Raw genomic sequence first — 23,731 nt, forward strand, 5'->3', positions numbered from 1 at the left:
GATTATAGTTTTTCTGTAAGATAGATCCTAATGTTTGATGTTTTCATAATTCTTTTGGGGTTTTGTTTTTGGTTTTGTTTGGTTGTTTGTTTTTGGTGGGGTTTTTTTGTTTGTTTGTTTGTTTTTTGGGTTTTTTTGTTTTTTTCCTTTTTTTTGTGAAATTGCTTCTCCAGATTTTAAATTCTCCTGGCTTTCAGCAGATTAGTTTTAATGAGTCTGAAAGAGGAGCAATTTGTGAAATACAGCTCTGCTTGTTTTGCTACCACTAAACCCACTGTTCTGATAAAATTAGTCAATGCATGGAAACCAGCTGAGTGAACCTGAACTCAGCAAGGTTGCCTATGCCATGAAGGGAAAATGTCAGGAAAAGCACAGCCTGCATTTGCTTGAGAATTGCTTTATTCAAGTTGTACCTGAAAGGCCATATTATAAACATTTTTTTATACTAGAAAATGTCTCTTGTGAACATTTTGTGTCAGTCATCCATTTCTCTCCTTTTCTAAGCAGTCTTAATTGCTTCCTCTGTACTCATCATAATTTCTGAGATGTTCTTATGAATATTGTTGTGGTGATCCACTGAGGGCTCCAGACAAAAATAGATAATTAAATGGAAAAGTACAATAACTAATCCATGCGTGTTACTAGAAGTCGAGGAAAAGGAATTAAAAAGGAGTGTGAATGTGGCAGTTGGTAGTGAAAGATGTGCTCAAAAGCACAGAGCTGTCTTTCACCCTTCCACTTGTCCGTATTTTGTGGCTTCTGACTGTTCCTGTTCCATAAGTCTGAAAGACTTTGAGAGCAAGTTCACAGGTTCTGTACAGATGTTTTGTTCTCATATCAGTAAGCTGATGGGCAGTCCATCATGACCATTCTGACACTTCATGTTGTGAGTAAGGCCATTCTTTGGATGGTAGTAAGAGGTTCTTCTGACTGAAAGAAATGTCTCTTTTATTAACTGTTGAGCTACTTACTTATCACAGTGAACAAATATACCTGATTTCACATGGCTTTTGACTAAGTGGCTCTTGCAGGGTCCTCAACAAAAGTGCAGTTTGCACAAGTTTCCCTGAGAGAGGTACAGGATCACACATGCTTTGCATGATATATTCCAGGACTGTCACTGAATTCATGTGGTCTTAATGTGAATGTGCTTGTATTTTATTTTTTTCCCCTCTCTGACAATTGACTTCTATTTTCCCTTACTCTGTTGAGTTCTGAACATGTCTTCTTTCTGAACATGGGTGGAACCTGCCCCAGAGAGTAGGGCACTTGCAGGGCTCCAAAGAACTCAAAATTGTCCTGGTGGGGACATCTGCAAGTTCAGCTGTGGGATTATAATCACTACAGTTAACTTCCTGTATGGCTTTTATATCTTACAGTTGTAGCACCTCTGTGTAAGCTTATTAGTGTTCTTTTCCTGACATAATATTTATAACATCTACCATGCTGTCACAAAAACAACAAGAAAGTTGATAGTGGCAAAACCAGCTAATCTCTTGTCACTCTTTATTTACTCTCATGTGTGTGTGCTTTAATAGTAATATTTAATAAAACAGTATCCTGAAATTGAACATTGCTTTACACTTTTGAAATTCTGGGTACTTCAATGTATTTCTTGTCTCCTCATGTATACTTTAAGGTCATTACATAATACTGAATGGAAAAAATACAGGCTTTTAAATGAAATTCAGAATTCTGAGAGCTGATAATGAAAAAAATGTATGGCAAAATAAATACATTGAAAATAGATCCTAAAACAGCTTAATATTCTTTCTGCTGGTGTTTTTCTCCTTTTATCAGTAGCTTTAGTTTGCATGTATTCTCTATCCTCATTTTAGGTTTTTAAATCTTAACTTGATTTAAGACCAAGGCGGCAAATATTTATTGTTATTTATGTATTGTTTTGCTTTGAACCTTTTAATTTGCAACTATCAAAATAGCTACAAAAATATTCTAGGGTGTTTGTGCTATCTCTTCTTGGGAGGTTAGTTTAGTATATTTTGATTCATGCTGGTCCACACTGTGCCTTTTCTTTTGTGGTGATACAACACCAATAGCTGAAGTCTTTAGGTGAAGAGATAACTTGTCTTCTTACTATTTGTCTGTTGTATAGCTCTGGTCAGTGCTGGTGGGCTGAAGACTTAGCTACCTCTAAGTAAATTTTCTCTTTGTTTGTTATCTTTTTTTTCCTTTTTGTTGTTGTTGGTTTTGGGTTTCTTGCTTATTTCTCTGCAAAGATAGGTAATGCTTTGCTTATACAGCAGAAACCTTCCTGTTCATCTGACAGTGGCTGTCTGCAGGAACTAATCTGGGTTTGAGGAGAGCACAGGGACAGGATCTTTCTTGAGAGAGGAAGGGAACTCAAGACTTAAACATTCTGTTTCCCTTTGATGAGTTCCCATATGACCAAATTTCTAGGTTTTAAACACACGTGGTAAAGTTGCATTTGTAGATGATGGTGATTTCCTGTCATTCTTTGCTATTATGATTTGCTATTGAACTGTAAACAAGATCTCTCTCTTGCTTCAGGTTGATCTTTGTGTCTCCTTTTTCCCCAATATATTAAAAAAAACCCAACAAAAAAAAAAAAAGAGTAAATTTTTTTTGGTCTTCCTTCTAGTTACTCAAGTAAAACAGTATCTTCCTCTCTAAACCAGGAAGAAGATCTCCCTTCCTGAATCAGCTGTCTTCAGCCTTTGGCTTCGTCACTTACCAAGCCTTGAAAAAGCTACCTTACATCTTTTAGACCAGTTGTTTTCCATTCAGTTGAATTCACTGGAAGAAGTGGCTCGTGTCATAAAAGACTCATTGCTGGTATGTGCAACATATAGTACATTTGATACTGCTTTTTCATGCTTCAGGAGTGACAGTTTGCAAATATGTCAGCGTAGAGACATGCATCAGCATAAACGGCCATTATGGGACATAAAACTTGTTAATTCAGACCAAATCTTGAGTCTTACAAACATCAGTAATTTTTTAGTTTTTGCAGTGAATTGGTAGAAGAGAAAAAAAGATCTCATCCAGTGATGAAAAATGGGTAAAGAAACACAAATCCCAGTGGTGAGGGTGCTGAGTACGTTTTTCTTTCTTAAAAAATTATAAACTCTGGCCAGGAAGGATTTGATTCTGTTTTTACTTCAAACGCTGTGCCCTTTGTCCAGCAGTCTGAACAACTGGAGTCCCTTGTTATGGACTGCTTAGTTACTTGGTTTTATTTGCAAACCTGAACAAAATTCTTAATGCAAAACATTTGCTAACCTGTAATTAAAATTTGTTTTCAGATGTGTGTTATGCAGAGCACCAAAAATCTTCCCTATGAGAAAACCTGGCACTGTACTTTTTCCAAAATAATGAGCTAGTTTGCAGCACTGAATGTAAATTTAATTGTTAATTGCAGTGTGAAATAGCATGTGTGCTATGCAGTCAAATTATATGTTTCGTAAAATGACAGAACTAATGAATGGCATATGGTGTTTTATTTTCAGCCTATGAAACTGCTTACAGACTACGCATTCTAGTGAGGAAAAGAATGCTACCTTTACATATTCTTCCTTTTTAATTGAACCTGGAAATCTTCTTCTGTTTTAGGGATCCATTACGATACTTGTAAATCTCATAAATGCCTTGGTGTCAACAGTTCTTCATATGCCAACTGGGGATTTAGGTACTACAGCAAACAAGACTACATAGAAGGCCTATGCATAGTTTTTCTATATCAGATATATTGTAAACTTTATATAGTATCTGGTACTATACCATGTACTGGCTGAGGAAAAAAAAAGATATCTAAATCTAGGTTATAAATATAAAATATATTTTTAAAATAGTCAAATACTTGTTTCAAATGTTGGTTTTTGTAATTTAATAAAAATCTTCATCCTTCAGTTTCCGTCACATCCTGATCTCTGAAAAGAATGGAACATTACTGTGCTAGCGCACTTAGATTGTCTTTACTTGCCTCTGCTCCAAAGACTTTGTGGTTTCAAAATAAGATATTCACAAGACCAGTGCAGTAGCTTTGAAAGCTGGTTTAGAGAGGACATCCTGTGGACAAAGAATGGAATGAATGGAGCTGTAAAGAAGAGAGCAGTAGGCAGCTGGATTGATAGGAATTGATAAGAGGCAGGGTGCATATATGGGAGATGGCATAAGAGGTAAAAACAACTGGATGAGAAGCTTCAGAGAGGCAGTATAGAAGGAAGATAACGTGATGCTGAAATAGTGGTCTAGATGCATAACGGTATTTTGTACAATATGTTCATTTTACTGTGAAGATTCTTGTGTGACATTAAATTAGTAAGCACTTTGAATTCACAGTATATTAATTTAGCCTGCCTAAAGGATATTTAAATATTTTTTTTAGGAATGTGGATCTGAATTTTTTGGCAGTTGGATTATGGTGTTTTAGGATGTCAGCTCTGTTTACCTTATGGATATGGTAATAGTGGAATCATGAGACAAAACTAGATTTCTACTTTCCTACCTAGAAGAAAACCTTTAGAGGACAAATAGTGATGTTAGTGATTTGATTATAGTACATTATAAGAAGGAAACTTCAATCAGTTCTTTCATAATTTCATTACCAGAGTAACTTACCTAAATCAGGTGTCTTAATACAATAATCATACTGTACATAAACCTCACCGAGATCTAAGGTACACAGATAGTTGTAAACTACTGTACTTCTCTGATGAAATAAACTTGATATGTACTACTGACATATTTTAATTCCAAGAGTAATTGTTGTGTGATGGTCCACTAACTTATGTTTATATGGCATGCTATTATGTTTGTGGTTAAACTGAAATTAATATTGGAAATTCTGTAGTTACTCAGAAGTAATAAAAACAAGTGAACTGACCATCACAGATGGTCTCTTAGCTTCTTTGAAATTGAGTGGGTTAGTGGATGTCTTCCTTTCTGAAGTAACTTTAGGATTTGTATGTCTAAACGTGCAGTAAATACATATACTAGTATTTTATGTTTTACCAGGAATGGATAGATATGTGTATACACAGATTTTTAAAACCCATGTATATAAAAAGAGATGTGATTGAATTGGTGTCATTTAGTTTCTGTTTGATTCTGAGATAGCTTTCCAAAGTAGTTTTATTTGTTTCAAAAGTATGTTGCAAGAAAAGTGCAATAGGTTGAGAGGGCTTAAAATTTGTTGTCTTCTTCTTCTTTATAAGCCATCTGTTCTTGCTGCATTTTATTTTCCACCTTGTTAGTGTAGAATGGTAGAATTGTTGGGGTTGAAAAAGACCTCCAAGATCATTGAGTCCAATCTTTGAGAAAACCACCATGTCAACTAAATCACGACTCTTAAGTGCTACACTCAGTTGTTTTTAGAACATTTCCAGGGATGGTGACTCCAACACTTCCCGGGGCAGCCTGTTCTAATGTTTAACTGACAAAATTATTACTGATCTACACAGAGGTTGACATTCTGTCCTCTTGTCCTGTCACTGGTTGCTTGGGAAAGTGGCTGATCCTCACCTGGCTGCACCCTCCTCTCAGGCAGTTGCAGAGAGTGATAAGGTGTCCCCTGAGCCCCCTTTTCTCCAGGCTAAACACCCCCAGCTCCCTCAGCTGCTCTTCACAGGGTGTTCCAGACCCTTCACCAGCTCCATTGCCCTTCTCTGCACTTGCTGCAGCCCCTCAGTGCCCTTGCAATGAGGTGCTTTGCTAAAGTCTAGGTAGACAATATCCACAAATTTTCTCTCACCCAATAGGCAGGTCATCTGGTCATAAAAGGCAATTAGGTTGGTCAGGCAGCCTGTCCCAAATCCCTGTTGGCTGGGCCTGATCTCCTGATTGTCCTGTTTGTACAGTGTGATGGTGCACAAGGGGACCTGATCCATAACCTTTCCTGGCACCAAGGTCAGGCTCACAGGCCTGTAGTTCCCTGGGTCCTCCCTTCCACAATTCTTGTAGATGGGTGTCACACTGGCCAACCTTCAGACGTCTGAGACCTCAGCCAGGACTAATGATAAATGATGGAGAGCAGCTTAATGAGCACTTCTGCCAGCTCCTTCAGTACCCTTGGGTGGATCCCATCTGAATCCACAGACTTGTGATTGTGTGGCAGAGCAGGTCACTCATAACTTCCTCCTGGATTGCAGGGGCTCTGTTCTGCTCCCCATCCCTATCTACCTGCTCAGAGGGGCCTGAGGATAATGGGGCTTTCTATTAAAGACTGTGGTAAGGAAAGCATTAAGTACCCAGCCTTTTCCTCATACTGAACAGGGGATTCTCTTCCCTTCCGTGTCCAGTAAAGGATGGAGATTTTTCTTGGCTCTCCTTTTGTAGTTAAAGTATTTGTAAAAACACTTTCTATAGTCTTTCGCAGCAGTGGCCAGATTGAGTTCTAGTTGAGGTTTTGTCTTTCTAGTTTTCTCTCTGTATGGCCTAATGACTTCCTGAGTTGCCTGCCCCTTCTTCCAAAGGTCATAAGCTCTCCTTTTTTCTCTGAGTTCCCATGCCATCTCATCTATTGGCACATGGAGATGGCCTGCTCCTGTGCCTTTAAAATTTTCTTCTTAAAGGATATCCAGCCTTCCTGGACCCCTTTGTTTTTAAGAACAGTTTCCTGAGGGACTCTCTGAACCAGTGTCCTGAACAGGCCAAAGTCTGCCCTCTGGAAGTCTAAGGTAGAGGTTCTGTTGATCCCTTCCTTACTTCACCAAGAAGAGAGAAACTCTGTCATTCCATGATCAGTGTGCCCAAGATGGTCTCTGACCACCACATGTCCCACAGCCCTTCCCTGTTTGTGAGCAGCAGGTCTGGCAGGGCATGCCCTGCTAGGCTCCCTCATAAGCTGTGTCTGGAATTTACCTTCCACACATTGCAGGAACCTTCTAGTCTGTCTCCTCTCCACTGATGAGTTTCCAGCAGACATTTGGCAATTAAAGTCTCCCACAAGAACAAGGGGCAGTGACCATGAAACATCCACTGATAGAATATTTCACTTCATCCTGGCTGAGTGGTCTGTGACAGACTCCCAGCAGGATCTCTGCCTTGTTGTCCACCCCTCTGACTGTCACCCACAGGCACTCAGCCTTATCCCCACTGTTCCTGAGCTCTACAGTAAAAATACTCTCCAATGTACAGACCCAATGAAAGGGGCATTAATGGGGAAGAAAAGAGGAAGGATAGAGAAAATTACTCTTAATGTTGATAGATTCAGGCACTTTTAAAACTTCTGTAAAAATATACTTGTGCTTTAAAAATAAATATGTTCCTCAAAATAAAAACACATTTGGCATTTCCTATAAGAAAAAAGTAACATTTCCTATTTTAAATTGGCAAATATAAAATAAAATTCAGAAATACAAATATACAATTGGAAGATGCAGACAACATTTGAAATACAGCACCGCAGTAGTTTCCTGAATTTAGATGTGCTTAACTTCTAGAAGTGTCATGTCCAATTAATTGCATGTGAGTCTGAAAATTGAGAGTTACCACCTCAAATCTGTATGACCTTGGTCATGTTTAGTTCCCCATGTGTATTCTTGTGGTTGTTACAGAGGATTCTGTGATATGAATAAAAAGCAGATTATTCAGTCTCTTTTTTTTTCCCATTTACTTGCTTACTGTAGATGCAAATATATTATTCTTGTTTTTTTACTCACTTCTGGCTTTGTGTTATAAGTAAGTTGTTTCAGATTCTGCTTTCTAATAATACAGATACATAAGTGGTACAGTTCTTCAAGACTAGTGTCTGGAAAATGTTATGTTAAAAGTACATTTTTTCTATCATAATACCACACATGCAGCTCCAATTCTCTGTGTTTGAATCTTTTTGTTTAGTGTGTATTGTGCTGTCTGTATTGTGCAGGATTTAGAAGTGATTGAACAATACATAGGTTTGGTTTCTGTGAAACGCATTGAATAGTTGCATACAAGATTATTGAAATGTAAAATGCCTTTTTATTTTGAAAATATAAGGAGATAATGTCAACAAGAAGAAAATTTTGTTAAAATCCCTCCTGAAAATGATAATCCCTCCCAAATTCCAGAACTGCTCTTAGCAGCAGCAGAATTGTGCTGCCTGCTCTTGACCTGTTACACAAAGGGCATATTCAAATTGTGGGGCAGAATTTTGCATTATCACAGCATGCTTGTTCTTGAATGCTTGCAAATTAATTCCATACAGTCCATTGATCAAAATCTTGTGAAATTTGGTAACAGTGGGGTTTGGGCTTGGGTTTTGTTTTTTTGTTTTTTCCCTTTTGACTACCAGTGATGAAATATCAATCATATTGATTTCAGTAGTGTAGATAAAACCCTAGGGGCTATTAACAATGATTTCTTATAGTGGATACGGTTAAATTGCTGCTGTCTGCCAGGAAGACGTGCAGAGTTTTTCATTGTTGTATACAGCGCATTCTGTCAGCTGATCTGTCAGCTGATGCTCTGGTGGACCCTTTCTGGTTTGTATCCAGCCTGTCCTAAGCAGCAGTGTGTGAGTTCCTCATCAGAGAAGAGTGCGTGCAAAGGTGGGTAGCGCCTCAGGATGGTTGGATCTAGCAGGCAGCTCTGGAGATACAGCCCAGTCTTCCCACAAACCAAGACAGAAACAAACAGAACACGAGCACAGAACCAGCCCCCCAGGCAAGGAGCGGCCCGTGCCTCCTGGCAGCCTGGTGCCGGGGGTTCCGTGGCTGCTCCGGCGGGATTTGGGGCGCTGCTCCTCTCTGGAGCAGGAGGTGGCGCCCGTTCCATAGCGCAGAGATGGGGCAGAGCTGCCGCCTCCTCTGCCCAGCACGGAGCCGCAGCTGCGGGGAGGAGCAGCTCTGATAAACAGTCCTTAGTAAGGGTTGTTTGTTTTCTAATGTTATCATGTACGGATCGTACCAAGCAAAGTCCTTGTTCTCCCTGTGTACCATTAAAAAGATATTTTAATCGTTATTAGTGTTGTTATAATAATTATTATAGCTTATTTTTATAAACATAATTTATATTTACTATTACAGTGTTATCTTAATTTTCTACTTGGTACTTTTTAGCTTGATATGAGCGCATACAAGTTTTCAGTAGTGCATTATGCACTTTAAGCTGTATTGATAAATGAAATTTTATAAATACCATGCTTCCTAAAGTTTATATAATGCATTTTATTAAACATGCTTTACTCTAGGCTGTTCAAGAACTATATTCTTACTAAATCTTCAGGCACTAGCATCAGAGACACTAAGTGAGGATTTGCTTTTCAACTTAGACTTTAACTTAGTACTTTGGGAAATGTATAAGTGGGGTTTTTTCTAGGTGTTGCATAAAAGCCTGAGAATATGGAATTAGAAAGCAGTTTGTTTACTGGTGCGTGTTTAATATAACAACTTTCTCAAAACAGTCTTTTGTGTGGTAGCATGGTAAAAGGCTTCACTAGTTAAAAAATTGTTTTTGATGCACTAAGACAATTAGCTTGTACTAGCAACACTGAAGTTCACAAAAGAAGATTATACTGTGAGAAAATATCTGGGATGAAAATGCATGCAAAACTATTAAAGACAAAGGTGATAAAATCAATTTAATTTGTGGAATTTAATTTTGAAGATGTAGCAAGAATCTCAAAGCACATCCTGAGAGGATTTTCTGCAGAGAGGAAAGAAGAGCTTGTTGAAAATCTACTCCCTGTGTCTAGCCTCTAGCAATTGCATGCAACGACCTGTTCCTTCTGTCTGCCAACTTCAGTATTTGTAGTGATTGTTGTCATAAACAGTTTGGGATCCCAGGTGTTTGCATTTGTCAGCTGTTGAGCCTGCTTGGTCTTGCTACGGAGAATCCTAAGAATTCTAATCTTGAGAAAATCTGAGGGCTTTGTGAGAGTTGATCTTAGAGTTACAGTTTAATAATTGCTGTGTAATAGCATCAATGAGTTAAGCTGTAAATTATGCAATGACAGTTGTGTGAGTTGTTCCTTATTAATACCTAATTTTCTTTCATTTGATTATCAACAGCCACAAGCAGCAAGCCATCCTGCTATTTTCAGAATTGTAAATGAAATTTTCAAGTAAGTTTTGAAATTACTGTGGGAGGGGCTTCAAATGACCCATTCAAACACTGAGGTTTTCTTCAAGAGCAGAAGCAGCACTATAATCTGCAACATACTATAATTTCAGGGTATCTTTTTCTTTACCTGTAGGCTCTAAAGTCCCTTTCTGTGTAGTACACTGAAAATAATGAAAAATGTTAAAAATCTTATCAACTTTAAGTAAAAGTTACATCATAATAATCATTGGTCCAGTTGACTACAGTGTATTTTAGCCTTTAAAATTTGTAATTTATTTTGTACTTCAGCAGAGATTTGTGGTTGAAATACAGTTTTGAGGTGAAAATTTTAAATGCTGAAATGGCTTGGCCCATGCCAACATGAAGGTAGCATTTAGCAAAACCTTTTGCTCTTACTAGTGTAGCCTCCTTTACATTTTGCTTATATACTTTTCAGGATTTGTGTTAGATATGCTCTTAATGGCCTTCAGCTATTGATCCACCTATTAATAGTGAATTTAGTTTTGAATACATTAAAATTATTTTGAAGCAACCAATATATTGGTTACCATGCAGGGCCTTCAAACCCTTTATACACAGTTTGCAGTGGCTTTTCTCTTCTTTTCACTTGACTTAATACTTACTAATGTTAAGTAGATCCACTGCCAGGGTTATCAGTATTAACAATTCCAATACAGCAATTATGTATCTAGTGACTGACATCCTTTGCTCATCGAGTCTTTCCTTTCTTAGGAAAAGAGGGCTCCCAGGTGCATGTGTGTGGGGGCATTTGTGTGTCTGTGTGCACATTCAGGTTTGTGCCAGCACTAACAGAAGAGGCTTGGCTGTAGGCACTGTAGACCACTTTGTTGTGAGAGTGGAGCCACTTGGGAGCACTGCTCTGGCAGTCCTTTGTTGCTGTGGTCTCTGTGTGTCTGCACACAGAGAGCACTTTCTGAAGAGTTGAGATTAATCACTTTCCCAAAGCAAGATGCATTTAAAAATTGATGTGACTTCAGCAGATGTGTGTTGATGTCTTAGGCTGGAGACTATATAGTGTGATGGTACAGGGAGACAAAATTTGTCCAAGCATCTTAGCTTATTTAAGGTCATGGCGTATGGAATATTTTTTTAAAAAACCACATGACTTCACTACTCTTTTGCATCCTTCCCCTTTGGTAGACATAGAAATGGATAAAATTATGTTTCTCAGCTAATGCAGGGCTTTGTCCAACACAGTATTTCCTGGTAAAACTTTGCACTTCTATCAATGTTTCAAATTGTCTTAAAAATGATGTTTTCCTGTTTCTAAGCCTGCATTTCTGCTCCCTTTCTTTACTTTGAATTGTTTCTGCTTAGTGTGCTTGTCCCTCTACATTGTTGGTATTAAAACGTTGATGTTTTAAGAATACTATGCCTCACCTTCTCTTGATACTTACATGAAACTGTATATGTTAGCTGGTTTTTGCAGACCAATTGGTTTATGCAGCCTTCTGTTTATTTTTGTTCTATTTCTCCATGTCCTTCCAACTATTATCAAGTGGTGTGCAGATGTTAAGTTACTACACCAGTTGTAATCACACGTGAGATTTTAGAGAACTGCTGATAAAGAAAATGTACTTTCTTGCTTGGAAACTGTGTTAGATTTCTATAGCTGGCACAAAATTTCTTTTATATTTGGGGTTAGTGTTCTGTTAGAAGTATGGATCTAAGCATTGTGTCTCTTTCTGTAATAACTTTTCCTGCTATTTGCATGCATATTGAGATTAATTGTTCTATATGATTTATCACAGTGATATTACTTACTGCTTTTATTTCCCAGTGTTTTCTTGATATGTTTTCTTGCCTTGTGTGGCTATACAGAAGCTCATACACCTAGATTGTCTTGAGTTTCCATGTACTATTTCTTGTTTTTTTTTACCAGTGATTATATTTGCCTGTAGTTTTGTGACATTTCTATGTTACAGTAATGTGTTAACTCTTCATATATTTTAGGAGGAATGAAACAATTCTCTAATACTCGTATCTCACTGGCAACTTACTTTGAACATTTTTTCTCTTTTCTACTATATGTCTTTCAAATAAGAGAATGAGAATTGCTGCTATGTGCTTTTCTCCACTTGCTCTATTTGCTCAAGGTTATTTTGCTCTATGGAAGGCAAATTGAAGCACTCACCTTTGTAAACCTCTAGAGTGGCCTATGGGATGCCACAAAACACTATAAAGTATGCTTAACTCAATCATGGGAGTAGTTGCTCTGAACACAATAAACTGATCAGATGCCAAATTTGGCTAATAAAGTTGTGCTAGTCTTTTTAATTGTATACTTATTTAGGTAGGATAAATTATGTGTCTGCATCTATATTGTATATATTGTATATATTTACTAAGTCTAATTTATTTGTAGGAGTTGTGTATAAGGTTTGTTTTTTGTTTGATTTTTTTAACTAAAAATAAAATCTAAAAAGCCTGCAAAGTTAGTATTTCTGTTAGTGGTGTAATGAGCTCAGACACAGTTTGAATCTACAGCATACAAAGAATATACCTTTTTCTTTCATTCAGTTAACAGTGGTGTGATGGGCAGACTAATTATCTGATCTGTCATATCTAACTTTTCAATGCATAGGAATGCACTGATGGAAACTGATGGAACTCCAGTAGTTATGACAATTATACAGGTGTTTACACAGCTCTTCCTTCAGGCTTATCAGAATGAAAACAAACAGGTTAGTCAAGATCTCTTTCTTATTTTTCTCCAGTGACAAAATGCAAAATTTCACAAGAAAAAACCCCAATTCTACTCTTAAGTGAGGTGACTGAATATAAATAATAGCATCCCTCTGTAGCTGCATAGATATGCCAAACTTCAGTTCAAACATCTTCACCTGCGCATAAAATTATAGCATGAAACCAGCAGGTAAGAGCAGTTTACCTAACTTAACCCTCAAGTTCATCAGCCTAAAGTGCTTTTCCCTGGCTCAGTTCCCCTGATGCTGAGGGTTCTGCCTGTAGACTGAACATGAACATTCATCTTTGATAAAAAGGAGGAAAAATGCTGGAAGCATTTTTCTTTTGCAGGAGCAGGGTCTTTGACAATAAATGAAACAGAGATAACAATCCCATTCCTAGTCCCCATAATATTTAAAAGAAGGATATTGAATAGTCATATTTGTCTGTTCAGAAGGTAAAAGACACAGGGTAATACATACTGGGACACAATACATACTGGTTTCAGTTCCTGACCCTCAACGGTGGTCTCTCTAAAATTTTCTTTAGTCTAAATTTTCAAATTTTACAGCTTAGTCTTTCTTCTTCTGCACAGGTTTTTGTAATGGTCTTACTCAGTTGAATTGAATAGAAATAGTTTTGTGCTAATTAAAACAAGAGCAAGATCAGTTTCTTACCTTAAAATTTCAGAATACAGATATGAAAAATCTTACTTTACTTACAGGTTGCAAACTTGACTTCAGATTCCCAAATCACATGGTCATGTCCTGACCATCTTGTTCATCTTGTTTGTTCTTTGAAATCAAATTCATATGATGCAAGTTTAGGAAGAACTTGTCATTTAAAACCTTACACTTTAAACTTAAGAAAATTTTCAGTTCCTTTGAGTTTTTGCATCTTTTTGAGGGAAATGGTAATTAAGAGAATACTGGGATTTCTTGAAACTTGTGGCATACTGGCTTTTAATTAGCAGTGTGATTGGATCTGTCTTTCCGTTTCAAGCAGCTGTCTTGCTTAATACATTAATGCTGTGCATGATAATCTTGTGCCACCCTGACTGCATGGCAACAACACACTGTGTAGCCCCAGGTGGGGATCAGTGGGTGAGAAAGAAAGTAAAGGTTCCACACCCATCAGACACCCAAGAGCTAATCCTGCTGTGCAGGTGATACGTTTTCTTGAAGGTGAAAGTCCTTTGCCTGCTGGCATGCTAGCTAGCAGCTAACATGGACTGCAGCCCATTTTTCTAAAGTGGTTTTAAATATTGAGTTTACTTTATTTAGCTTGTATACTGTTTAAGTAATGGAGTTCTAATTAAGCTGTTATCTTCAATGATAAAATTAAAAGTCCCTTGTCTCACAGTTTATGAATCAAATGTAATTTTAATTTTAGTTAACTTGCAAAAAGGCAGGTACAGATTGCTTCCTAAACTTTAAGTCAGTCAGATCTCTTCTTTCCCCTTTGGTCATACCATCATTACATGTATTCATAAGGTATCTGTCTTTGTGTTATCTGATTGCCCTTGGCAGGACATAAAGTGCTCCTGTAGCATTTAGCAGAAGAATGGTAAAAACATTATTGACAATATGAAGTGGGTTCTACCTGGTCACTGAGACCTTCAGAATTCAGAGACAGTTAACTGGAAAAACTCTAGGCAAACATACATCCATAAAATTTGCAGAAGAACAACTGGCTTGTGTCTGGCAGTTCACAGGTTTGTGTGATAGGAGAGTGAATCTCTGTTGCAGTGTGGCAGCTGTCAGAAAGATTAATGGTATGGAGATTCAAAGATGTAAATGAGAGAATCATAGATTGCTTGACAATTGGAAGAGACCTCTGGACATCATCTTGTCCAACTCCCGAGCTCCAAATCATAGCTACTTAGAACCAATTGTCCAGGCCTGTGTCCAGGTGGGACTCTACAACTTTTTGGGCAAACTGTGGTAGTGCTTGGCCACCTCACAATGAAAACAAAGTGAAAAGATAAATTACAGAAGTGTTTTCTGATACACAGACAGAACATCCTGTGCTTGAGTTTGTGCCATTACCTCTGATCCTGTTGCTGTGCACCACTACCAAAACCCTTGTTCCGTTATTTTGCACCCTCCTTTTAGGTGTTCATATACATTGGCAAGATCCCCCTTGAGCCTTCTCTTCAGGCCCTCTCAGTCTTTCCTCATAGAAGTTCTCTGGTCCTTTAATGATCCTTGTGGTCCTTTATTTAACTGAGCATTAACTGGGCATAGTACTTCAGGTTAGGCTGCTGGAATGGCTGCTTACAGTGCTGAGGGGAGGGGAAGGAGCCCCTCCCTGGACCTGCTGGCAATCCTTTGCCTAAGGCAGCTCGAGATGTCACTCTGCTCTGTCGCAGGGCACACTGCTGACTCACACTCACCTTGGTGTCCACTGGGTCCCCAGGTCCTTCTCTTCGTACTGCTTTCCAGCTGGGTATCCGCCAGCATGTACCTGGAGTTATTCCTGCCCAAGTGCAGGTCTTTATACTTTCTCCTTGTTGGCATTTATTTGGCTTCTGTCAGCCCATTTCTCCAGCCTGTCAAGGTCCCTCTGGATGGCAGCACAACCCTTTAATGTATCAACCACTCCTCCCAGTTTAGTGTCATCACTAAACTTGCCAAGGGAACTTGCTGCCCCTTCATCCAGTTCATTAATGAAAATGTTAAATAAGACTGGGCCCGGTGCTGACCCTGCTGTGCCCTGGACTCCAGCTAGATTTTGTGCCAGTGATCACCATGTAGGCCTGGCTGGCTTTCTGTCTGTCTCAGGGGAATTGGTGTTGCACTTGCACCTACATGCTCCATGTTAGACCTGCCTGTAGTATATGTTTGCAGCACAGACAGATTAGAGGTGTGCTAATACTGCTAGTCTCAGTTACACAAGCAGTGTTCACAGCATGCAAGTCACACATTCTCAGATAAACAGGGCAAGTCTGTTATCTGTGACTGCCCTACCTGCTGCTGGATCAGGTCCTAAGAAGTTTAGGTTTCCATTTTTGAACAGATGGCAATAATCTACACAACACCCTCAGATTCTGTAGATGTTATTACTTCTTAGTTTAATATAATCTGTGAATCTGTTTATACTGGAAAATGAAATTAAACTAGTGTCTCTTTTAAGCTCTGCATATTAGGAATGAAAACTTACGTGATTACAGGGAAAAAGATAAGACTAGTAACGTAATTTTCTTCATGCTCTGAATCTCTTTTCATGCATATACTTTTAAAATCTATAAATAATTACTTTTTATAAGCAAGCATTTCCTAAATATCCCCCTTTTAATGCCAAATCCTAAAATTAACTAAGGAGTTAATTTTCTGTTTTCTTGCTTCAGTCTGTATTGTTAATTACTGCCTTAGATGAGATTATTCACTGTGGGTTTGTTTTGAAAACTGACCAGAAACCTCTTAAAATAATGATTTTGTGTCTTAGTAGAAATTTCCACTGAAGGCCTACTTCCCATACCATCACCAGCCTCTTGTTAGAAGTTTAGTCAGACATCCTTTTGGTAAGTTTTTTCATAAAGAATTTGCAGCATTATGAGTCTGCATGATCTGTATATGTCTTAAAATAACTTCAAAAGGGATAGAGGTAACTTTTTGGTATTTCCTTTCTAGGATGTGTTTGATTTAGCAATTTTCATCATATTCTTTTAATGTATTTTTCTTCAGGAGCATCTGGTTCTTATGTAACAATACTACTGATGTAACGTTAAAGAAAACTAAATCAGAAGTGAATAACAAAGAAAGAATAATTATGTAGGAATGATTGCCATGTTAAGAGATTGTAAAAATACTGCAATATTGTTATGTTATAATATCAGTAATTGTCATTATGGAAAAATTCACATGTATTTCACAGGAAGCAGGCTTTCTGTTTCTTTCTGAGGCTTGAATTCTGATATTTTAGGTTGCAAACCCAACTTTTTTTCAGGTTTCCTATTCATACATATCAAGAAACCACTGTTCAATTTGCTACGATTTTTTTATGGACAATAATTAAAGCTCTGTGCAAGACCCTCTAAAAATACTACTGCACTGATTATATATTAATGTTGCAGTAGCAAAGGAACATAAGCCTCATTTCAATATTCCTAGCTGTACTTCCTTCCATGGCTTTATCAATGAATTGTTGTATGAAATACAGTAACAGATATTGCTTAAAATTGGGAAATTTTGAAATGAAATTTTAAATACTTCATTATAACTTAATCAATTTGGAGAAATTTGTAGCTACCTTAATGCTTCAGTGTTACATTCTAGTGGACAGGCTATGATTTTAAGTGTTTTGTTTTCATCCTTCATCCTCAGAACTCCCAACTACATATTGGTCTCAACATGTGAAACACATTTCAGATATGCTCAAAGCAATAGTAGAAGATACAAATGTTAGGTAAGCAGTATAAGATCTTCAAACTTTTGTCTTTTGCATGTTAATTTGTGAAAGGTCATGTCATTTGAAGTCGTTAGTGGCTGTATTTCATCAGTTTCTTATTATTCTCTAAGTCGGGCTTTATTTTTAAGAATAGGACTTGGATTACTTTCTGAACCTGAGCTTTATAGCATCTACCTGGCCAATAAGCCTCCGAGGAAACAAAATCTTGTCATTCCTTCCAAAAAAGGATCTAGCTGCATTATGGAAATGCTTACTTGTCTATTCTCCCATTTCTCCCTCAAAACTTTTAACCCTGTTTTTTGAAGGAGCTTGGCTTTCTGCAGGCTTGTACAAATGCCCAAACTGTAAACTTCCTTATTTTCATAAATATGACTGCCAGATTGTAGTATCATTTTTGTTGTGTTAATCTTTGGGCTGTCACTCCATGTTTCTGACCTGCTGCCCTTGGGGGTTTGTTTGTTTGTCTACATGAATTATGCTTTGGTAGGGGATGTTCTGGGACTATATGAAAATAATGAAAAAGCATACATCTCTATCTGCTGCTGCCTTTTAATTCTTTCTTATAGGGAGTGTGATGAGACCTGACTTGTATAGCGCTTGGATACAAATTTGCTTAGGTCTGCTCTGAGAGTTAGCTGTCCAAAGAATGTTGAACAGCTTTTAAATTAAAAAAAAACCAAATTAATTTTGATTTTAAACTTGAAATATATAAAAATAAACATAGAACACCAAGGCCAGCCAGACTTGCAAAACAAGATCATAAAATCGCAGAATCACCTAGGCTGGAAAAAAACCTTTGAGATCATCAAGTCCAACCTATGACCTAATAATTCCACATTGTCAACACCAAGTGCCACATTCAGTCTTTTTTAAACATCCAGGGGCAGTGACTCCATCACCTCCCTGGGCAGCCCATTCTGATGTCTGATTACTCTTTCTCTGAAAAACTTCTTCCTAATGTCCAATGTAAACCTTCCCTGGTGCAGCTTGAGACTATCATCTTGTCCTGTCACTGGTGCCTCTGAGAAGAGACCGACCCCCACCTGGCTGTACCCTCCTTTCTGGTCATTGTGGAGAGCAGTAAGGTCTCCCCTGAGCCTCCTCCAGACTGAAAGCCCCCTCAGCTGCTCCTCATAGGGTTTGATTCACCCTTTACCAGCTTGCTTTCCCTTCTCTGGACTTGCTCCAGCATCTCACTGTCCTACCTAAATTCAGGGAAGAACTGGATACAGCACCCAAGGTGTGGCCTCACCAGTGCCCAGTACAGAGGGACAGTCACTGCCTTGGTCCTGTTGCTGATACAGGCCAGGATCCATTGCCTTCTTGGCCACCTGGGCTCACTGCTGGCTAGTGTTCAGTCTGCCTTTAATCAGTACCCCCAGGTCCCCTTCTGCCTGGCTGCTGTCCAGCCACTCTGTCCCAGATTTCCCCCTGGGTACTGGAACAAAAATACTTGCAACCGTGCTTGGTTTCAGTTAACTCACAGGGGCCTTTTTTTCTGTTGCTGAGTGGCAGAAAAAAGCTTTTTGTTGCTCCCTCTGAGGCCAGGCTGTCTGGTGGTGGCTTCTCACTTTCTGTGCGAGCTGCAGTTCAGTGCTCACCTGTTCCTCCCTGAAGTGTGTCAAACCTTTCTGTCCTTGGACTGTGACCCATAGCTGACCCTGATTTTTTAAAGAAACATGTAACTTGAGCTTAGAACAAATAAATAAATAAAACAAATACCATCAATCATAACACATTACAGTAGTATAACCATGTCTGTTCTCCTTTTGTGTCCCAGCCCTTTCTCGGTTTATATATAATCTTTTCCCCCCTTTATTTTGAACAGTACACTAGTTTGAACAGTATTGTACTTGCCAGAATACACTCCTACTTCCTTTAGAACTCCTACAACAATTATGTTTTCTACCAAACCCCTCCCAGTTGGAAAGAAAATGGATCTAACATGTTATAAATACTAATATCCATGAAGAAACCATATTCAGTTTTCTTTTACTGCTTTATTCCTGATTCTGTAGTCTTTTGACTTAATAAGACTTACAGAGGAGAAAAAAATTCTGCTAGACAGTATATCCTGTTGGTTCTCAGTGCTCTCTACTTATATAGGTTGGTTTTCAGGGGGTTTATTTTATATCAAATGTGAGTCTTACAGGAAAGTGCTTTCTGTGTCCTTCTAATCAACAGATTGCTTCTGTGCTGAGATTTATTATTATATGTAGTGCTCTCAGTGAGCAGTGAATGTTACATGACATTTTAAACTAGATATCAATTGATCAGTTGATGAACTTATGGACATTTTGTGGGGAAAAATCCCAAAAATAGTGAAGGGGCACTTTTGTCAATGACAGTGGAGCATAGGTGCCACTACAGAGCAGGCAGAAACAGCAGTAGGGATGGAAGCGCAGGGTACATTAATCCAAAACAGGCTCCATAATGGTAGAAAGTGTTCAAGATAAGGGTAACATCAATTCCTGGAATTTCTAAGATCTTCTTGTAGTCTCCTTGCAAAGGTGGCGCAGCAGCTTTTGGAGTCCCCAGGAATAAAACATAAGAAAACCATCTAATTCTTTCAAGTTTTTCCAAATTTATTAGAAATAATTGTTCCTAGTTCTTAATCTAGCTGTCCTTCTGTTTGTCCTTCCATGCTTAGTTTAATTTTTTTGGTTTTGAGACACCTGCCATTACTTTGCATCTCTTTTCTTTAGTCTTCTCCGACTTTATGTGAATGCACATGAGAAAGTATGGATATGAATGGTGGTCCTTTCTTACAGCAATAATCCTTCTGTAAACACCTTCAAAATTTTCATTTAAGAAAACATGAATTTTAAAAGTCAGGAGATATACTTGAAAATATACTTTAAAACTTTCTATTTAGTCCATCTAAATGTAATTCCTTGTTAATTACCAAAAAGGATGCACTTAATGAATTACCAAAAAGCAGAAAATAACCCTAGAAAGCAGCAGAGAGAAAGTGAAAGGGAGCAGTATGTTAAGAATGTAATACGATTTTAAAGTTTTGGAAATCCTGCAGCTGAAGCATATCTTTTCATACATAATATTTTGTCACAGTTTATTAGAAGCTGCTGTTAAGGATAGTCTGTTGTACTGTCAAAGTAACCTGTAGTAACACTAGGTGTGTCTCATTTGATTGTGATTTCAGATAATAGACTAAATAAGTAGTACATGGGTGTATGATTAGCAGGGAAGATATTCTCTGTTAAAGAGTAGTTTAAATATTTTTTTAATTAACTGTCAGCATCCTTTCTAGTTAATTTAAGGCAATTAAAAACGTTAAATAATGAGAGATACCTAATTTTATCTGCGTTGTTTTCCAGTTCTCTCACTGACCTCTTTGAAATCTGGTTTTTGGTTGCTTGTTTTGGAGACTGGCTGGATATTGCAGCAGAGCAATTACTGAAGGCTGCTGTAGAACCAGATCCTGTGCTGTGGCTGCTGGCATTTTACTACTGTCCTAAGAATGAAAATCAACAAAGGACTCAAACAATGGTGGGTGATGTAGTGGCAATATGCAGTCAATAGTCTGATTATATCTTATTGCTGTAAAACAAATAGTGCACATCAGAAAAATGAAAGGTATTGACTTTACAAAGTCTCTGGGAATTGTGTCACAGTGGACAACTTGAAAGTTGGGTTTTTTCTTATTTTTGACATTTAGAAAAGCTTTTTCCTCATTTTTAAGTATGTGATATAGATTAGCACCCTCTTGGCTTTCTTTTGGATAACCAGGGTGTTTTTAGTCCTAAATAAAACTACCCTAGTGATAGTATTTTTAAAATCAATGTGACAGAATTCAGCATGCCTGTGTTATGACATCTTCTGAGAAGGAAACAAGAGAAATCACAGCAGTTGAAACCGTGAAGATACTTAATCAAACAGTCTTGAATCCTAGCCTTCCCCAGCTACTCTGATTTCTCTCCAGTTTTTGGCATGTGATACAGTAACAAATACATCATAATACCATATGCTGGGCTGGTAACAGAAGAAGCAGTGCTTTAACCTTACACACTGTACTGCACGAAGAGTGCTGTGCATCTGTGTATGCAAGCAGATACTTGAAAGCCTTTAATTTAAACTTATTGTGCAAATCTGAACTAGCCCAAGAAATTGGATCTACAAAGGCCCAGTTCAAAAGGCTGCAACTTGTCTAGTTTACCTTAAATTAAAATGGATTCTGGTGGATTTAAAAATGCAGCTCAGTACACCACAGTAGTAAAAATCATGCGTTAAATTTACATCTAACGCTCCACGTACAACAGTGAATGATGCAATATTTTATTTCCTTCCCCTCCTGCTTTTCAGACGGCACTACAAATGAAAGATCGCATCCCAATCACCTACAATTTCTTTTTTCACTTACACTTCTCATAGTCTAGGAGCAAGGGATGGGATAGTTTGGCTGGGAAGGCAAGGGAAGGGTTGACTGAGTTATGTAAGAGTTAGGGTGAAGTAAAGAAATCAGGGTTGTTTTTAGAACGTAGTTTTGGGAAAGTAGGCAATATATGAGCGATAAACAGGAGTGATTGAAGCTAGTGCACTATAGCTGCAGATCAATGTATTGTTCTAACTCCACAGAATGAAATCACTTTGTTCCATATATGAAATCATCTCCCTGTGTGTCCCTCATTCCATTTTGTTATTCAATCATAACATAAGACAGACTTTAGAAACAAAAAAGCTTTTCTGCTGACAACCCACGCAGTGACTCATCTTTTTCCAGAGGTCTGACATTTTGGTTCATTATCATTCTTTTCTTAGGTATTTGTACTGAGACTTCTCTTTTTTTTTTCTTTTTTTTTTTTTTTTTTTTTTTTGCGCAGGTCAGGCTTCTTCAGGAGGATTCCCACACTTTATGCAAAACTTCTGCCTTTAATTAGGTGTTTGGGTTTTTTTTTTTTTTAAATTTGTTCTTTGGCAGATTAGGTCTCAGCTTTTTCAAATGAAGTGGTTTCCACCTCAAACCCAGCACCTTTCACTAGTTGAGGATTAGCATGCTGTGGGAACTTCTGGTAGATGTCAATATGGTGTACTTTTCATTCAGCATTATTTTTGTGTGGAAAGGTTTGCACTTATGACTTAGGATTTTGTCTTCCTGCTCTGTACTTTAGGTGACACCTTTATATTAGCCAGAGTGTAATACAAAGTGCTTAAATTATTTAAAGAAGAAAAAGGCTATTTTTGCTGTTCACTAAAGTTCACTCATATGTACAGGACTAAAAATTCTGCTTCTCAATATTTATTCCTTTGTTGCGCTCCTTTTATATCTTTAGGGCCTGAAACACTGAGGAAGCAAAACTTGGAGTTTGGCCCTAAGAATGAGATTTCTAGGGTACATGAGCTCTTGGAGCAGGACCAGCTACTCTCCATCTGCAGTCTCTGGCTCATATGATGCACAGAGGAATAAAGAGTCATGAGGAATTCCAGTTACCTTTCTGTAGATCCTGGTATCATTTGTGCCTCACATGTAGTTGTGGACTTAATGCAAGAATAGCAGCTTTTTCAGGCTATATTATGTGAAATTGTTGAAAGGGTAGGTCAATGTCAGACAAATGTCTGAAAAAAATTGTCCCAGTGAATATCCTTGAGAATCAGGTGTTCTTTTTCTTTAGGTCTGTAGTGGTGTATTTTTCTGTTGTTCCAGCTGATACTCATTTGCATTCCATCTACAAGTTTTTTTCAGTTAATTTTTAATTCAGTGAACAGAATTATTGTTAGGATTTTTTTTCAGTAGTTGCTCATAGTCCTTTTTCTAGACGTGCCAAACTCTTCTGTTTCCTACCACGAGTAAAAGTTAGGTTTTATTGTCTAGCTCACAACATAAAAACATAAGTTGTGAACAACACAGGAAGAAGTTAAATTGCACATTCTTACCAGAACATTTTATCAGCTGAGGTCAGACTGCATGGGGATTTAATTGATTTGCAGCAGCTATACTGAAATGAGCCCTTGAGGAGCCTTTGTTCTTTTTCCCACAATGTGAAAATCGGACCATGTTCTTCTGAGGGATTTTCTCCATTTCCTTATATTATTAAAAAAGGTAAAATCCTGGCTTGATGCCCTGTTTGCTTCATTTGTAAGACCAAAGAAAAAGAAGTCCATTTTTTCCACCTTTGTGTGTGTGAATCAGTATAAAAGAAATGTGTTACAGCCCTTCCTTTCCTGGTTTTCCTGCTGTTTAAATTCAAACTTTTTTTATGTTTGAGTTGTTTCTCCAAAGATTCAGTTTTCTTTTAGTGAATAAATCCAAAGTAAAATACCACAGATTTCAGCTTTACTCCTCTCTGATCCTGCACCCTTTGAAATTATTTCCTACAGGTAGAAGCCCAAGCACTCTACAACCATCTAATGACACTGTTCAGCTGCAGAGACCTTTCTCTCAAAGACCTGGAGGCTGCTGTACACAGGGTAACAGGTGTGGAGCAGTGTTGTAACCAGCAACTCACAACACATCTTCTGACCAACTTCTTGCTCTTTTCCTCTGGTGGACATAAGATTGCCCAGGAATATATTTACCATGTAAGTGTTTCTTCCTTTTTTTCATGTTAACTTCAATACATACTTATTTTACTATTTTTGA

General features: G+C 37.9%; 1 protein-coding gene across 1 annotated transcript in view; it reads left to right on the forward strand.

Annotated features, from left to right (window-relative positions):
• Positions 1-23,731, forward strand: part of FANCC (FA complementation group C) — a 79,607-nt gene that overhangs the window by 49,736 nt on the left and 6,140 nt on the right. Inside the window, exons 8-14 of the mRNA XM_071424811.1 lie at positions 2,658-2,814; positions 9,969-10,021; positions 12,626-12,725; positions 16,177-16,249; positions 17,052-17,133; positions 20,472-20,643; positions 23,470-23,670. Of these exons, the coding sequence (XP_071280912.1) occupies positions 2,658-2,814; positions 9,969-10,021; positions 12,626-12,725; positions 16,177-16,249; positions 17,052-17,133; positions 20,472-20,643; positions 23,470-23,670 (838 nt within the window). The remainder of the gene's footprint in view (positions 1-2,657; positions 2,815-9,968; positions 10,022-12,625; positions 12,726-16,176; positions 16,250-17,051; positions 17,134-20,471; positions 20,644-23,469; positions 23,671-23,731) is intronic.

This window comes from Agelaius tricolor, unplaced genomic scaffold, assembly GCF_023055355.1.
Source record: "Agelaius tricolor isolate 1412-34295 unplaced genomic scaffold, bAgeTri1.0.p SCAF_4, whole genome shotgun sequence".
NCBI lineage: Eukaryota > Metazoa > Chordata > Aves > Passeriformes > Icteridae > Agelaius > Agelaius tricolor.